Source organism: Chlorocebus sabaeus, chromosome 20 (assembly GCF_047675955.1).
Source record: "Chlorocebus sabaeus isolate Y175 chromosome 20, mChlSab1.0.hap1, whole genome shotgun sequence".
Lineage (NCBI taxonomy): Eukaryota > Metazoa > Chordata > Mammalia > Primates > Cercopithecidae > Chlorocebus > Chlorocebus sabaeus.
The window spans coordinates 115,734,029-115,747,453 of NC_132923.1; the positions used below are offsets into that span (position 1 = coordinate 115,734,029).

General features: G+C 50.3%; 1 protein-coding gene across 3 annotated transcripts in view; it reads left to right on the top strand.

Moving 5' to 3' along the window:
- The window catches only part of ECE1 (endothelin converting enzyme 1), a 129,126-nt gene that overhangs the window by 94,767 nt on the left and 20,934 nt on the right, over positions 1-13,425 (top strand). For all 3 annotated transcript variants that reach the window (XM_007980154.3, XM_007980151.3, XM_007980149.3), the window contains exons 9-11: positions 3,953-4,095; positions 6,207-6,321; positions 13,023-13,133. In XM_007980154.3, the coding sequence (XP_007978345.2) occupies positions 3,953-4,095; positions 6,207-6,321; positions 13,023-13,133 (369 nt within the window). The remainder of the gene's footprint in view (positions 1-3,952; positions 4,096-6,206; positions 6,322-13,022; positions 13,134-13,425) is intronic.

Below are 13,425 nucleotides of genomic sequence, written 5' to 3' on the forward strand. Positions count from 1 at the left end.
GGGATGCACCGGGACCTCCTGAACCCCAAGTCCGCTGCACCGCAGGTATTTTCTTCCCAGCTCCGCAGGTATTTTACCATCAGCCATGGGGGGAAGAGTTACCCAGAAACTTGAGAGCCAGTTGTTAACTGTTTTGTTTTTGTTTTTGTTTTTGTTTTGAGACAGCTTCGCCCTGTTGCCCAGGCTGGAGTACAGTGGAGTAATGTTGGCTCACTGCAACCTCTGCCTCCCAGGCTCAAGTAATTCTCATGCCTCAGCCTCCCAAATAGCTGGGATTACAGGTGTGCACCCCAACACCTGGTGGCTAATTTTTTTATATTTTTAGTAGAGACTGGGTTTTGCCATGCTGGCCAGGCTGGTCTTGAACTCCTGGCCTCAGGTGATTCTCCTGCCTCAGCCACCCAAAGTGCTGGGATTACAGGCAAGAGCCACCGTGCCCGGTGCAGTTATTAACCGCGTTACCAGCACACCACTGCCTTCAGGACCTGCCTTCCTCACAAATTCACCTGTCCTTTGAGGTCCTTGTTCCCCAGGAGCTGAGTTACCCTTTTAAACCCAAAGAGATGAGTGAGCCTGGGTTTTAGACCTCCACAGTGGCTAATTAACTGTGTGACCTCAGGACAGTCACCTTACCCCATCTACAAATTCAGCATCTGTTAAGTGGGGGTTTATGGCTACCTCTCTCACAGGGGGTGTCATCGGTATTTACCAACGGGCTATAGACTGGCCTTAAGTTGCAGATCAGTTTTACTTTATTGATTGATTTTTCTGCATGAAGGCCATATGTGGAGCCTCTCTCACCTCCTTTGTCTTGCATTTTGTCCTTTTTCAAGAAAATAAAAGAGAATTTGGAATTGGACAGGCCAAGGAACATACATGGGAGACCCTGAGCAAAGAGTAATGGCCAACATTGATGGATTGCTTGCCAAATGCCAGACATACCCTTCTAAGTGATTGACATGTACAGGCATTTTTGCTATAGCAGTATGTGTAGTTCCTTGTGTTCTGTAAAATCATACACTAGAAATAGCAGTACAGGTGGAGAAAATAGAACAAGAGCAGAACAAAAGTTAGGCAACTTTACTTGAGGATATTGTGCTAAGCGAAATAAGCCAATCACAAAAGGACAAATGCTACCTGATTCTACTTCTGTGAGGTACCTAGAGTAGGCAAGTTCACAGAGACAGAAAGTAGAATGGTACTTTCCAGGGGTGGGGGTTGGAGCCAGTGGGAAGTTATTGCCTAATGGGTAGAGTCTCACATTTGCAAGATGAAATCTGTGGGGCCAGACATGGTGGCTCACGCCTGTAATCCCCTCACTTTGGGAGGCCCAGACAGGTGGATCACCAGAGTTCAGGAGTTTGAGACCAGCCTGAGAACAATATGGTGAAACCCCATCTCTACTAAAAATAAAATTAAAGAAAAAAATTAGCCAAGGGTGGTGGCGTGTGCCTGTAGTCCCAGCTACTTGGGAGGCTGGGACAGGAGAATCGCTTGAACCCAGGAGGAGGAGGTTGCAGTGAGCCCAGATCACGCCACTGCACTCCAGCTGGGCAACAGAGTGAGATTCCATCTCAAAAAAAAAAAAATTGTGTTAAAACACATATAACATAAAATTCACCATCTTCACCATGTTTAAGAGCACAGTTCAAGGCCAGATGCATTGGTTCATGCCTATAACCTCAGCACTTTGGGAGACTGAGGTGGGCAGATCGCTTGAGCCCAGGAGTTCAAGACCAGCATGGACAACATGGCAAGACTCCATCTTTACAAAAAAAAAATTAAAAATCAGCTAGGCATGGGGGCCTGTGCCTGCAGTCCCAGGTGGGAGAATTGCTTGAGCCTGGGAGGTCAAGGCTGCAGTGAGCTGAAATTACACCACTACACTTCAGCCTGGTTGACAGAGTGAAACCCTGCCTCAGAAAAAAAAAACAAACACAGTTCAGGGGCATTGAGTCCATTCACACAGGTGATCCACTGGCCTCCGCCTTCCAAAGTGTACCACAATTTTTTTTTTTTTAAGTTGTGCAACTTTGTAACCAGAATCCTAACAAAACAATAATTGGAACCTTAAGGAGTACCTCAGCGTGGCTGGAGGCTGCCTTGGGGAAAGTGCCAGCTGGGAAGTGCTAGCTGTGGACACCAAGACCCTGCAGATAAGACAGGGAGCTCTGGCCTAGCACAGTGGCTCAAAGTGCTGGTAATCCCAGCACTTTGGAAGGCCAAGGCAGGTGGAACATGAAGTCAGGAGTTTGAGACCAGCTTGACCAACATGATGAAACCCCGTCTCTACTAAAAATACAAAAATTAGCCAGGCATGGTGGCACGTGCCTGTAATCCCAGCTACTCAGGAGGCTGAGGCAGGAGAATCTCTTGAACCCAGGAGGCAGAGGTTGCGGTGAGCTGAGATTGTGCCACTGCGCTCCAGCCTGGGTGTCAGAGTGAGACTCCGTCTCAAAAAAAAAAGACAGGGAGCTCTGAGCAAGCGCCTTTAGGGTCACAGAGAAAGTGCAACCTGCTGGAGGCTGAGAGTTACAGGGCTGGAAGGAGCTTCTGTGAGGAGAAGCAGCCCCAGGCGCAAGGGCTTATTTTCAGTCATCTTAAAAGAGCGGACCAGGCTGGGCGCGGTGGCTCATGCCTGTAATCCCAGCACTTTGGGAGGCTAAGGCAGGCAGGTCACTTGAGGTCAGTAGTTCAAGACCAGCCTGGCCAACATGGCAAATCCCTGTCTCTACTAACAATACAAAAATTAAGCAGGCATGGTGGTGGGTGCCTATTGTAATTCCAGCTACTTAGGAAGCTGAAACAGGAGAATCATTTGAACCCTGGAGGCAGAGGTTACAGTGAGCTGAGATGACACCACAGCACTCCAGCCTGACGAAAGAGACAGACTCTGTCTCAAAGAAAAAAAAAAAAAGGTAGGCTGGGCGCAGTGACTCACACCTGTAATCCCAGCTCCCAGCACTTTGGGAGGCTGAGACGGGCAGATCACGAGGTCAGGAGATTGAGACTGTCCTGGCTAACATGGTGAAACCCCATCTCTACTAAAAATATTAAAAAATTAGCCGGGCATGGTGGTGGGCACCTGTAGTCTCAGCTACTCAGGAGGCTGAGGCAGGAGAATGGCGTGAACCCGGGAGGTGGAGCTTGCAGTGAGCCGAGATCGTGCCACTGCACTCCAGCCTGGGCGACAGAGTGAGACTCTGTCTCAAAAAAAAAGAAAAGAAAAGGTAGAGCTGACCAGCCTGCTGTGTGCATCAGCTGAGCTGAGGGCTTTTCCTTTCTTACTGAAGGTTGGCGTTCAACCCTTCCCAATCCCATGCCTGAGAAACATCACCTTCAGACCAATGCAGCTCACACGTTATCCTGCCGTCATCCTGAATTTACCAATCATGTGGAAGCTCACTGATGTTACAGAAGCCCATGTTGAATAGAACAGACAGCATAAGCTTGTTCGGTCCTCACAAATGACCCAGTGAAGTGGGTTCTGTTATTATGGTGATCCCCACTTTTCAGACAAGATACTGAGGCCCAGAAAGGTTCATTAACTTACCCAGGGTTACACAGCTAGCAAGGAAGAGAGCTAGAAGATGAGCCCAGGCAGTTTGGCTGCAGATTCTACATGCTCAACTGTTTCAGGCCTGTCTGAAGCTCAGTCTCTTCATCCATGGCACACAGGAGACACTTGCTGAATGGTAGCGGTAGCTGCTGCATCTTCTCATTCCATCCTCGTTCCATTTCGAGTTAAATTTTGGTGTTGGACTCCTTAGAATTCTACCTACAGCATCTCTGATAAAAGTCCGCCAGGCTCTGCTTGACTCTCTGCCCAGTGCACTGTCAGATGGCGCCAAGCCCAAGCTGTTCCCTTTGCTTCCTGTAGAAGCCCGTTCTGGAGACCTGGGCTATGAGGAGAAGCAGCCCCACAGGGTCACATTGTCCTTTTCCCTTGCAGACCTTGGCACCCGCCATCAACTGGTTACCTTTTCTCAACACCATCTTCTACCCCGTGGAGATCAACGAATCCGAGCCTATTGTGGTCTATGACAAGGAATACCTTGAGCAGGTCTCCACTCTCATCAACAACACCGACAAATGGTAAGGGAACCCCCAGTGGCCTGGGGCATGCCTCTCACAGGCAGCCCTCTTCTTGGGCAGGCTGGGCAGGGGTAGGGATGACAGTCTGACTCAGGAGAGTGGGACCTGGGCGGGCTTTTATGAGAGGCAGCAGGACATCCTGGTTACGGGTGCAGGTTTAAATCCCAGCCTCTTTCCAACTACCAGCTTTGTAGCTTTGGGCAAATTTCTTTTTCTTTCTTAAATTCATTCTCCTCCTCCATAAAATGGGGATACAAATAGCACCTGTGGCCAGGCACGAACACCCGTAATTGCGGGACTTTGGGAGACCAAGGCAGGAGGATCACTTGAGTCCCGGAGTTCAAGACCAGCGTGAGCAACATGGCGAGACGGTGTCTCTATAAAAAATAAAAAATTAGCCAGACATGGTGTCGCGTGCCTGTCATCCCAGCTACTCGAGAGGGAGGCTGAAGGGGAAGGATCACTTGAGCTCAGGAGGCAGAGGTTGTAGTAGCTGTGATTGCACTGTTGCACTCCCGCATGTGAGACAGAGTAAAACCCTGTCTCAAACAGAGAAACCTAGCACCTACAATTTAGGGGTGATGTGAGAATCAAGTGAAACAATCCATATGAGGTGATTTAATACAGTCCCTAGCATGTAATGGGACTCAGTAAATGTTGGCTATTATTTTTAGTTAATACTTATGATTTTCTTTTTTTCTTTTTTCTTTTTTTTTTTTTTTTGAGATGGGGTCTCACTCTGTCAGCCAGGCTGGAGTGCAGTGGCGCAATCTCTGCTCACTGCAACCTCCGCCTCCCAGGTGTAAATGATTCTCCTGCCTCGGCCTCCCAAACAGCTGGAATTAGAGGTGCCTGCCACCACGCCAGCTAATGTTTGTATTTTTAGTAGAGATGGGGTTTCACCATATTGGCCAGGGTGGTCCCTAACTCCTGACCTCAAGTAATCTGTCTGCCTCAGCCTCCCAAAGTGCTGGGATTGCAGGCATAAGCCACCACCACCCAGCAGTACTTAGAATTTTTAAAAAATTTTTTGAAAACTACCAAAAAAATAGGGGAAAAAATTATTTTATTTAACTTTTTTTTTCCTAACTCCTCAAACTTGTTAAAATTTTTTTAATGAGATGGGGTTCTCATCATGTTCCCTAGGCTGGTCTCAAACTCCTGGGCTCAGGCAATCCTCCCACCTTGGCCTCTCAAAGTGCTAAGATTACAGGCGTGAGCCACCTCACCAGGCTCTGAAAAAATTTTAAATGACTGCTGTTGATCTTGTGGGGTGTGTGTGTGTATGTGTAGAGAGAAAGCATGGGGGAGGGCAGGAGAGAGGAGGGAAAGAGAGATGGATTTTCTAATATGTGGTCTTTTTTTCCCATTATCATCACTAAATGTCTAGTCCCCTTTTCCCTCGACCTGTATCCTGAACATTTTCCCCTTTGTCATCTCAAAACCTCTGCAACCATCATTGTTCATGGTTGCATAGTATTCTGTCATGTACAAATACAGTTCTTTACTTCCTCCTTCTCATTGTCGGGCATTTTGTTTGATTCTGATTAGAGGTTAGATATTCACTACAGTCCCAAGGTGACTTCTTGGCAATGGTGGCAGCAGCCACAGATAGGTTCCCTGTGCGCTGGGGGTGGGGCAGTGGGAGCTGTCATCATGGGAACCTTGGCCTGGCTGGGCTGTGTTTCTTTTCCTACCCCTCCTATCCTTAGCCTGTCTGGCCTTCTGGCTGGGGCACCTCCAAGCTGTAGAAGTAGTCGTCACCTCTCCATCCCAGCCCTGTAGCATACACCATTGGGGTGGGTCTCCATGCGGGGGCTTCATAGCTTCCAGACAGAGCAGCTAGGCAGCAAGCATTTATTGAGTACCTGTGGTATATAAGTGATTGCACTAAACACTGAGGCGTTTCCTATGGTAGAAGACCCAGGCCTTTCCCTTGAAGAGCTTACGTTGCACGTGTTAGGGAGCAGTAACCCACCAAGCCTGGGCAGGCTGGAAGGGGCCTGGGGTCACAGGCCGAGTTTGAGAGCCCCCTAGGGGCCAGCGGGGGAAGGGCCACGATGCTCCCTGCCTAGGCGTCCCTGAGTCTCTCTGGCCTCCTCTCCCCGCAGCCTGCTCAACAACTACATGATTTGGAACCTAGTGCGGAAAACAAGCTCCTTCCTCGACCAGCGATTTCAGGACGCCGATGAGAAGTTCATGGAAGTCATGTACGGGACCAAGAAGGTGAGCCTGCTACTGTGTATGCCTGAATATGGGCTGAGCGCCTACCTGATGCCAAGGCGTTTGTGGGAGCACGGGAAGGGACCTTAGCCAGCTGGGCGTGGGCAGAAGCTTCCAGAAGGAGTGATTATGCCAAGTAAAGGGTAAAGAGGAGTCCTAGCCACTTAGCCAATTTACAGCCAAAAGTAGTTGCCAGTAGTGATGATAGATGCTCTCCTTGAACAACTTGTGATCCTCACAATGCCTGTGCGGTGGGTACTATTATTATCCCCACTTTGCACAGGGGACCCCCAATAGTATTACTTTTTCCCCAGAAACGTAAAACACAGAACAGTGCCTGGTTCTTGGAAGCACCACGCGACTGTTCAGTGTTTCTGTTTTCCTTCCAGTTTGTAGTCTGGGAAACCCCAGGCCAGGTGGGCTCTACCTGCCGTCAAATGCCCCCCCACCAGGACCCCTGAGGGTCCATTCTTCCAGAGGCTTCAGGGACCTTCCCTGCCCTCTCACAGGGGAACCTAGCCCCAGTGGAAAGTTTCACAGTCACTTCTACCTTCTCCCCAAGGAAGTATCTGTCACCCTCTCATGCAGCCAACTAATAGTTACTCATTGAACTTCTGCCGCCATATGCCAGGCTCTGAGCCCAGTATAGGAATACTGAGACAGGTGAGCTGGGGTCTGTACCCCAAGAGCCCACACCATCTGAGGGAGGTGATAGGAACTGACCAGTTCTCATATGTGCTGATGGGGTACATCAAGCCTGGGCCCCAGAGAGTGACTGGAAGAGGCCCCAGCTGCAGAGCAGTAGAGGCTGGTATGCCCAGCTCACCTGGCACACCTTCCCCAACCCAGATAGCAGCTAGCAAGACCCTAGCAATCCTCCCCAGAGAGCAGGCAGAGCTGACTCCAGCTGGACCCCACCCCTGCAACCCTTCCCAGAGTCCAATCCAGGTGAGGATTGGCAGAGAATGGCAGGATGTGGGCTCCTGCTTTGAGCCCTGGATTGCATCCCACACGTCCTCTCTCCCATCCCCATGCAAACCTACCTCTGGCAGCAAGGGGACTGAGGGAGAGGGTAGCTGGGAACAAGCCCCATTTTAACCAGAGGCGCTTCCGAGGGCATCACCAGACCTTGGCCACAAGAGCCATGCTGTCCTGCGGAGGGCAAAGTAGGAACATGGGTTTGCTGCCCTGCCCGACCATCTCGCCTTCCTGCTCATCGTGCGTCTACCTTGGACTGGCCCTGGGTTAGAGATGTGGCCAAAGCCGGGATTCTGTTCCCTGCAGAACTTGGCCTCCCAGGGAACTTTCTACAGAGAGGTTTGATCAGGACCCAGGATGATGGTTCCAGAGATTGTTCTGTCTGTGGAACATACACCCACATCATCTCTCACCTTCCCAGGTTACAGATGATGAAACAGGCTCAGGGAGGTGAAGGGACTTTCTTAGTCACCCAGCAAGAAAGCAGCAGGGGCCTGGTATGGTGGCTCACGTTTGTAATGCCAACACTTTGAGAGGCCAAGACAGGTGGATCATGTGAGCCCAGCCTGGAAAACATAGCAAGACCCTGTCTCTGTTTTTTAAAGAAAAGAAAGCAGCAAGCTTGAATGAAAATCCCAGATCTGATGTTTACAACTTTGAGACACTTTCAGCTACTCACTTACCATATGATAATAATAACCAAAGATAGCATTATTGGATATCTCCCTTTTATAGGCATTATAAATTCCTACAACAGCTATTATCCTCTTCCATTTTACAGATGAGGAAACCAAGGCTCAGTGAGGGAAAGGGACTTGTTCAAAGTCACTTATAAGTGGAGAGGAGGCTATCAAACCCAACATATCTGATTCCATAGCCCTGAGCTCTGTACCACTCCGCCTCTGCTCTGCAGGAAACAAAAGTTAAGGTCAAGCTTCCCTGTGGTTGCCAAGGGCTGATATGGAGGAAGAGGGATGAGGAATTATTATTTAATGAATATAGAGTTTCAGATTTGCAAGATAAAAAAGTTCTGAGCCAGGCACATGGTGCATGCCTGTAGTCCCAGCTACTCTGGAGGCTGAGGCAGGAGGACTGTTTGATCCCACGAGTTTAAGGCTGCAGCGAGCTATCACTGACTACACCACTGCACTCCAGCCTAGGCAACAGAGTGAGACCCCATCACTTTTTTAAAAATAATTAATTAGTCAGTTATGGAGTGAGCTTCCCTGGGCTACCTTCAAAGCACAGGGTGCTGCTCAAATGTGGCACTTGGAGCAGGTGGGACACAGGGAGACCTCAGGAGAGGCACGGGCAAGTGGGAACCCTGAAGTGGGAGGCTCTGAGCAGGGATCTCTGGATACCCCAGAGCTGATGGGTGAAGGCTACTGCTTGCCTGTTTCTTAATCTCCAACCCTCCCTACTCCCCAGCTGTGACAGTGTCTGGGCCCAGGCCAGGTCCCTCCTGCTTGTGTTCAGCCCAACTCAAAGCCACCTCCTAGCTGTGTGACCTTGGGTAGTCCTTACACATCTCTGAGCCTCAGTTTTTTTAATCTGCAATTGGAGATCATTCCTGACCTCACCTCACAGGACCTTTGTGAATGGCCTCCATTTGGGAAAAAGTGTAGAACGTGGAAAGCAGCGTGGTGTGTGCGTTTGTTCATCCTGGCAGGGAGGGAGCCTGCCGTGAGGAAACAGCATGGAATTTGGAGTCAGAAGATCCATGTTTGAATTGGTTCTTCTAACCACACCTTAGGCAGATTGCTTCGTTGGGGCAGGGGCTCAGTCTCCCATCTATAAAAAGGGGTAACAGATCCCTGCCTTGCATAGCCAAGGGCCGCCTAAGATTACACGGGGGATCCCTGTGAAGTATGTTCTGACTGCTGAAGCACTGCACGCAGCTGTTTCCCATCAGCTGCCACCCATTTGTGAATTGAGACTTCCAGCAGGGAGGAAGGAACCCCTTGCTGAGGGCTCCTTGTATTACAGTGAGGAAAAGGTTTTTAAAAAAATGCAGCCAGGTCAGAGTGGAGGAGGCTGCCTGGCTGCTCCTTATCTTCCCAGACTTGACTCATAGATCACCTCCAAGATGCAGGCTTCCTGACCAGTCAGATCGATCTGACCCTTGCTCCTTTTGGAGATTTTTCTCACCATCCTGTAGGACTTCCAGGACTTCGTGACCTGTAGGCAGAGAGCGTGGCTCTGAAGGAAGACATTGGAGCTGGACTTTCTGAGTTCAAATTCTACCTCAGGCTGGGTACAGTGGCTCATGCCTGTAATCCCAGCACTTTTGGGAGGCCAAGGCTGGTGGATCACCTGAGGCCAGGAGTTCATGGCCAACATGGTGAAAGCCCACCTCTACTAAAACTACAAAAAATCGCCGGGTGTAGTGGCACACGTCTGTGATCCTAGCTACACGGGAGCCTGTGGCAGGAGAATTGCTTGAACCTAGGAAGCAGAGGTTGCAGTGAGCCGATATCACACCACTGCACTCCAACCTGGAAGACAGAGCAAGACTCCATCTCAAAAAAAAAAAAAATCCACCTCAACCACTTACTCCTTGGGTGATCTCTTTGGCCAAGTGATTTAACTTCTCTGTGCCACAGTTTTTTATCTGCAAAAAGAAACAAAGAGACTGGCCGTGGTGGTTCACACCTATAATCCTAGCACTTTGGGAGGCTGAGGCGGGCAGATCACCTGATGTCAGGAGTTTGAGACCAGACTGGCCAACATGGTGAAACCCTGTGTCTACTAAACATACAAAAATTAGCCAGGCGTAGCGGTGGGCACCTGTAATCCCAGCTACTCGGGAGGCTGAGGCAGGAGAATCTTACTGTAAGCAGTATATGCGGTAGGGCCCGGCACACAGTAAGCACTCACTCCACTGCTTCACTTTACTGCGATTACTGCTTGGATGGTGCTATTACATGTCTGTTTCTCTCACTGGGTGTTCTGGGCATTTCAGTTGAGACCCGGGAGTGCAGGCTCACTGTTGATTGATCTCTAGCTTCCAAAGACCCAGCACAGTCAGGTTGCAGGGGAACTGCTTGTAGAACACTGGATGCGTAAATGAATGAAAGCTCGTGTGAACGAATGGGTTTATCCAGAGAATCTCCAGAGAAGACGACGCATAAGAAAGTCTGTCTGTGATTCAGCCCTCACAGCCTGGAGCCTCCACGGAGCCTCAAATTAGAGTCCCCCTAGTCCTGACCTCCTGTGTGATCGGCCTCAGCCAGACACAGACCACGTGTCTAGCTTTGGGCTTCTCAGCCGAAGGAGGGCAGTGCGGGGAGGGAGGGAGAGGCTGAGGGCAAGGCATCCAAATGGACATGTAGTTGGGAAAACTAAAAACAACGTGGGTGAGATGAGAAGAGGGGCCCTTCCTTCCTTCTTTCTTGCCTAAAAGAAATTTTTGTAGCTAAGGCATAATTTACATACAATGAAAAATGCAGTGTACATTAAGTATACAGTTCAGTGAGTTTTTGGTTTGGTTTGGTTTTGAGACGGAGTCTCACTCTGTCACCCAGGCTGGAGTGCAGTGACGCGATCTCAGCTCACTGCAGCCTCCACTCCCAGGGTTGAAGCGATTCTCGTGCCTCAGCCTCCCGAGTAGCTGGGGTTATAGGTGCCCACCACCACACCCGGCTAATTTTTGTATTTTTAGTAGAGACGGAGTTGCACCATGTTGACCAGGCTGGTCTTGAACTCCTGACCTCAGGGGATCCACCCACCTCAGCCACCCAAAGCGCTGGGATTGCAGGTGTGAGCCTCTATCCCAGCCTTTTTTGTTTGTTTGTTCGTTTGTTTTTGTTTTTAATTGAGCCAGAGCCTCCCTCTGTCAGCCAGGCTGGAGTACAGTGACCTGATCTTGGCTCACTGCAACCTCCACCTCCTGGGTTCAAGCAGTTCTACTGCCTCAGCCTTCTGTGTGCTGGGATTACAGGTGCATGCCACCACGCCTGGCTAAGTTTTGTATCTTTAGTAGAGACGAGGTTTTACCATATTGGCCAGACTGGTCTCAAACTCCTGACCTCAAGTGATCCATTCACCTTGACCTCCCAAAGTGCTGGGATTACAGGCACGAGCCACTGCACCTGGCCTCAATGAGTTTGACCAATGAAGTCACCCATGTAACCATCATCACCACAATCAAGATAGAGAATATCCCCTTCTGCCTTGGGCATAGCATGCTAAAAAAAAAAAAAAGAGAGAGAGAAAAAAGAAAAAAAAAGTATAAAAATTTTAGAAAGATAGAGAACATTCCCATCACCCATTAGTTCAGCACCTTCTGAGCAGCAGGTGCCCTCATGCCTCTTTCCCGTCAGCCCCCAGCCCCCAAGGCTGGTGCAGCTGGGTGCGGGTGGAATTATACACGATGTGCCTGGCTGCTTTTGCTCTGCTTAAGTCTGTGGAATTCATCCATGCTGTCGTATGTATCGGTAGCTAGTTCATTCCTTTCTGTTGCCAAGTAGTATGTTGCTGTATAAAAATACCACATTTTGTTGATCCATCTGCCTGCTGATGGGCATTTGGGCTGTTGTCAGTTTAGGGCCATTATGAATCAGGCTTCTCTGAGCGTGGGTGGTTGTTCACCACCTGTTCTTTGGGGTTAAGAGGACATCACTTCCTCTGTCGCATGAGGGATTTATGGGAGCAGGGCCACCACATGTGGTCATATATACTGCCCACAGAGGGATGCCTGGCTGGGGAATGACTGGGGCTGACATTAGCCGGGCACACGTCCCTGGGCCATGCCCAGGAGGTTGCAGCCCACAGACGCCTATTTCCAGTTTGCACAGAGGTGTCGTATGGACTGTGGGGCTTGTAGGCGAGACCAAGAAACAATCAAGGCATTGCAGTCCCACGGTGAGCCGGGCGTGGTGCTCACGCACGCCTGTAATCTCAGCACTCTGGGAGGTCAAGGCAGGAGGATCACTTGAGCCCAAGAGTTCTAGACCAGCCTAGGCAACATAGTGAGACCATGTCTTTACAAAAAAAAAAAAACTTTTTAATAGAAAAAATGAGCCAGGCATGGTGGCAAGTACCTGTCGTCCCAGCTACGCAGGAGGCTAAGGTGGGAAGATCACTTGAGCCTGGGAGGTCGAGGCTGCAGTGAGCTGTGATCACACCACTGCACTCCAGCCTAGGTGACAGAGCGAGACCCTGCCAAAAAAAAAAGTCCTGCGGCATTGCTGTAGTGTTCTCATTTGAGGAGATCTTCAATGGCACTGGAGCCCTGGCCCTGGTAAAGTTTTTTCTGTGGCTCAGATAGACCAGTCACTCCCCACGACTCTTTGCCTCCAGGACTCCTGGTCTCCCCAGGAGGCAGGACGAGCTGGGTGTAGGTAGGAGCATGGGATGTGGGGTCGGGCGCATCTTGTTGCAGTGACACTTGTCACTCGTGGGGCACCCTGGGCCAGCAGCTGCTCCGTGCTGAGTGTGTTTCCCCATCTTTCAAACGGTTTGTAAGACCCGAGGGTCACTGATTGGCTCAATGGGACATCGCTTGTGAAGTCCCAGCACAGAGCCTGGCATTCAAGAAATGGCAGGGGGTGGCAGTGACGGGTATCAGTGGCTTCTTGGTCTGGTAACTAAAATAGCTTTACTGGGCCAGAAAGCTCTCCCTGAACTTCCAGAACGAAACATGGGCCCCACATGGTACCACCTCCCGGAAAGAACGGGAAACGAAGGGCTGGGGCCCAATGAGCTCCCCGACTTGTGTTTTCCAGACCTGTCTTCCTCGCTGGAAGTTTTGCGTGAGTGACACAGAAAACAACTTGGGCTTTGCGTTGGGCCCCATGTTCGTCAAAGCAACCTTCGCCGAGGACAGCAAGAGCATAGTAAGTGCCTCCCCCGTGGACATTGGCTGTGAGGTCATAGTTGTTATGGCCCTGCGCAGACCTGTCAGTTCACACTCCAGCCCAGCCTGGGCCTTTCCTGTTCCCGGGCAAAGGGCCCTGGGGCCACAGCCTCAATGCAGAGGCCCCACTTCCTTGAGCCCTGGGTGATGGGAGTCTCATAACGGCAGCTCTTCAGTGCCAGGCCCTTCATCTACACAAGCTCACGTGAGCCTCCCGGGAGCCTGCAAGGCTGTGACAGCCATCCCGACTTCCAAGGGCTGTAAAGGACCCA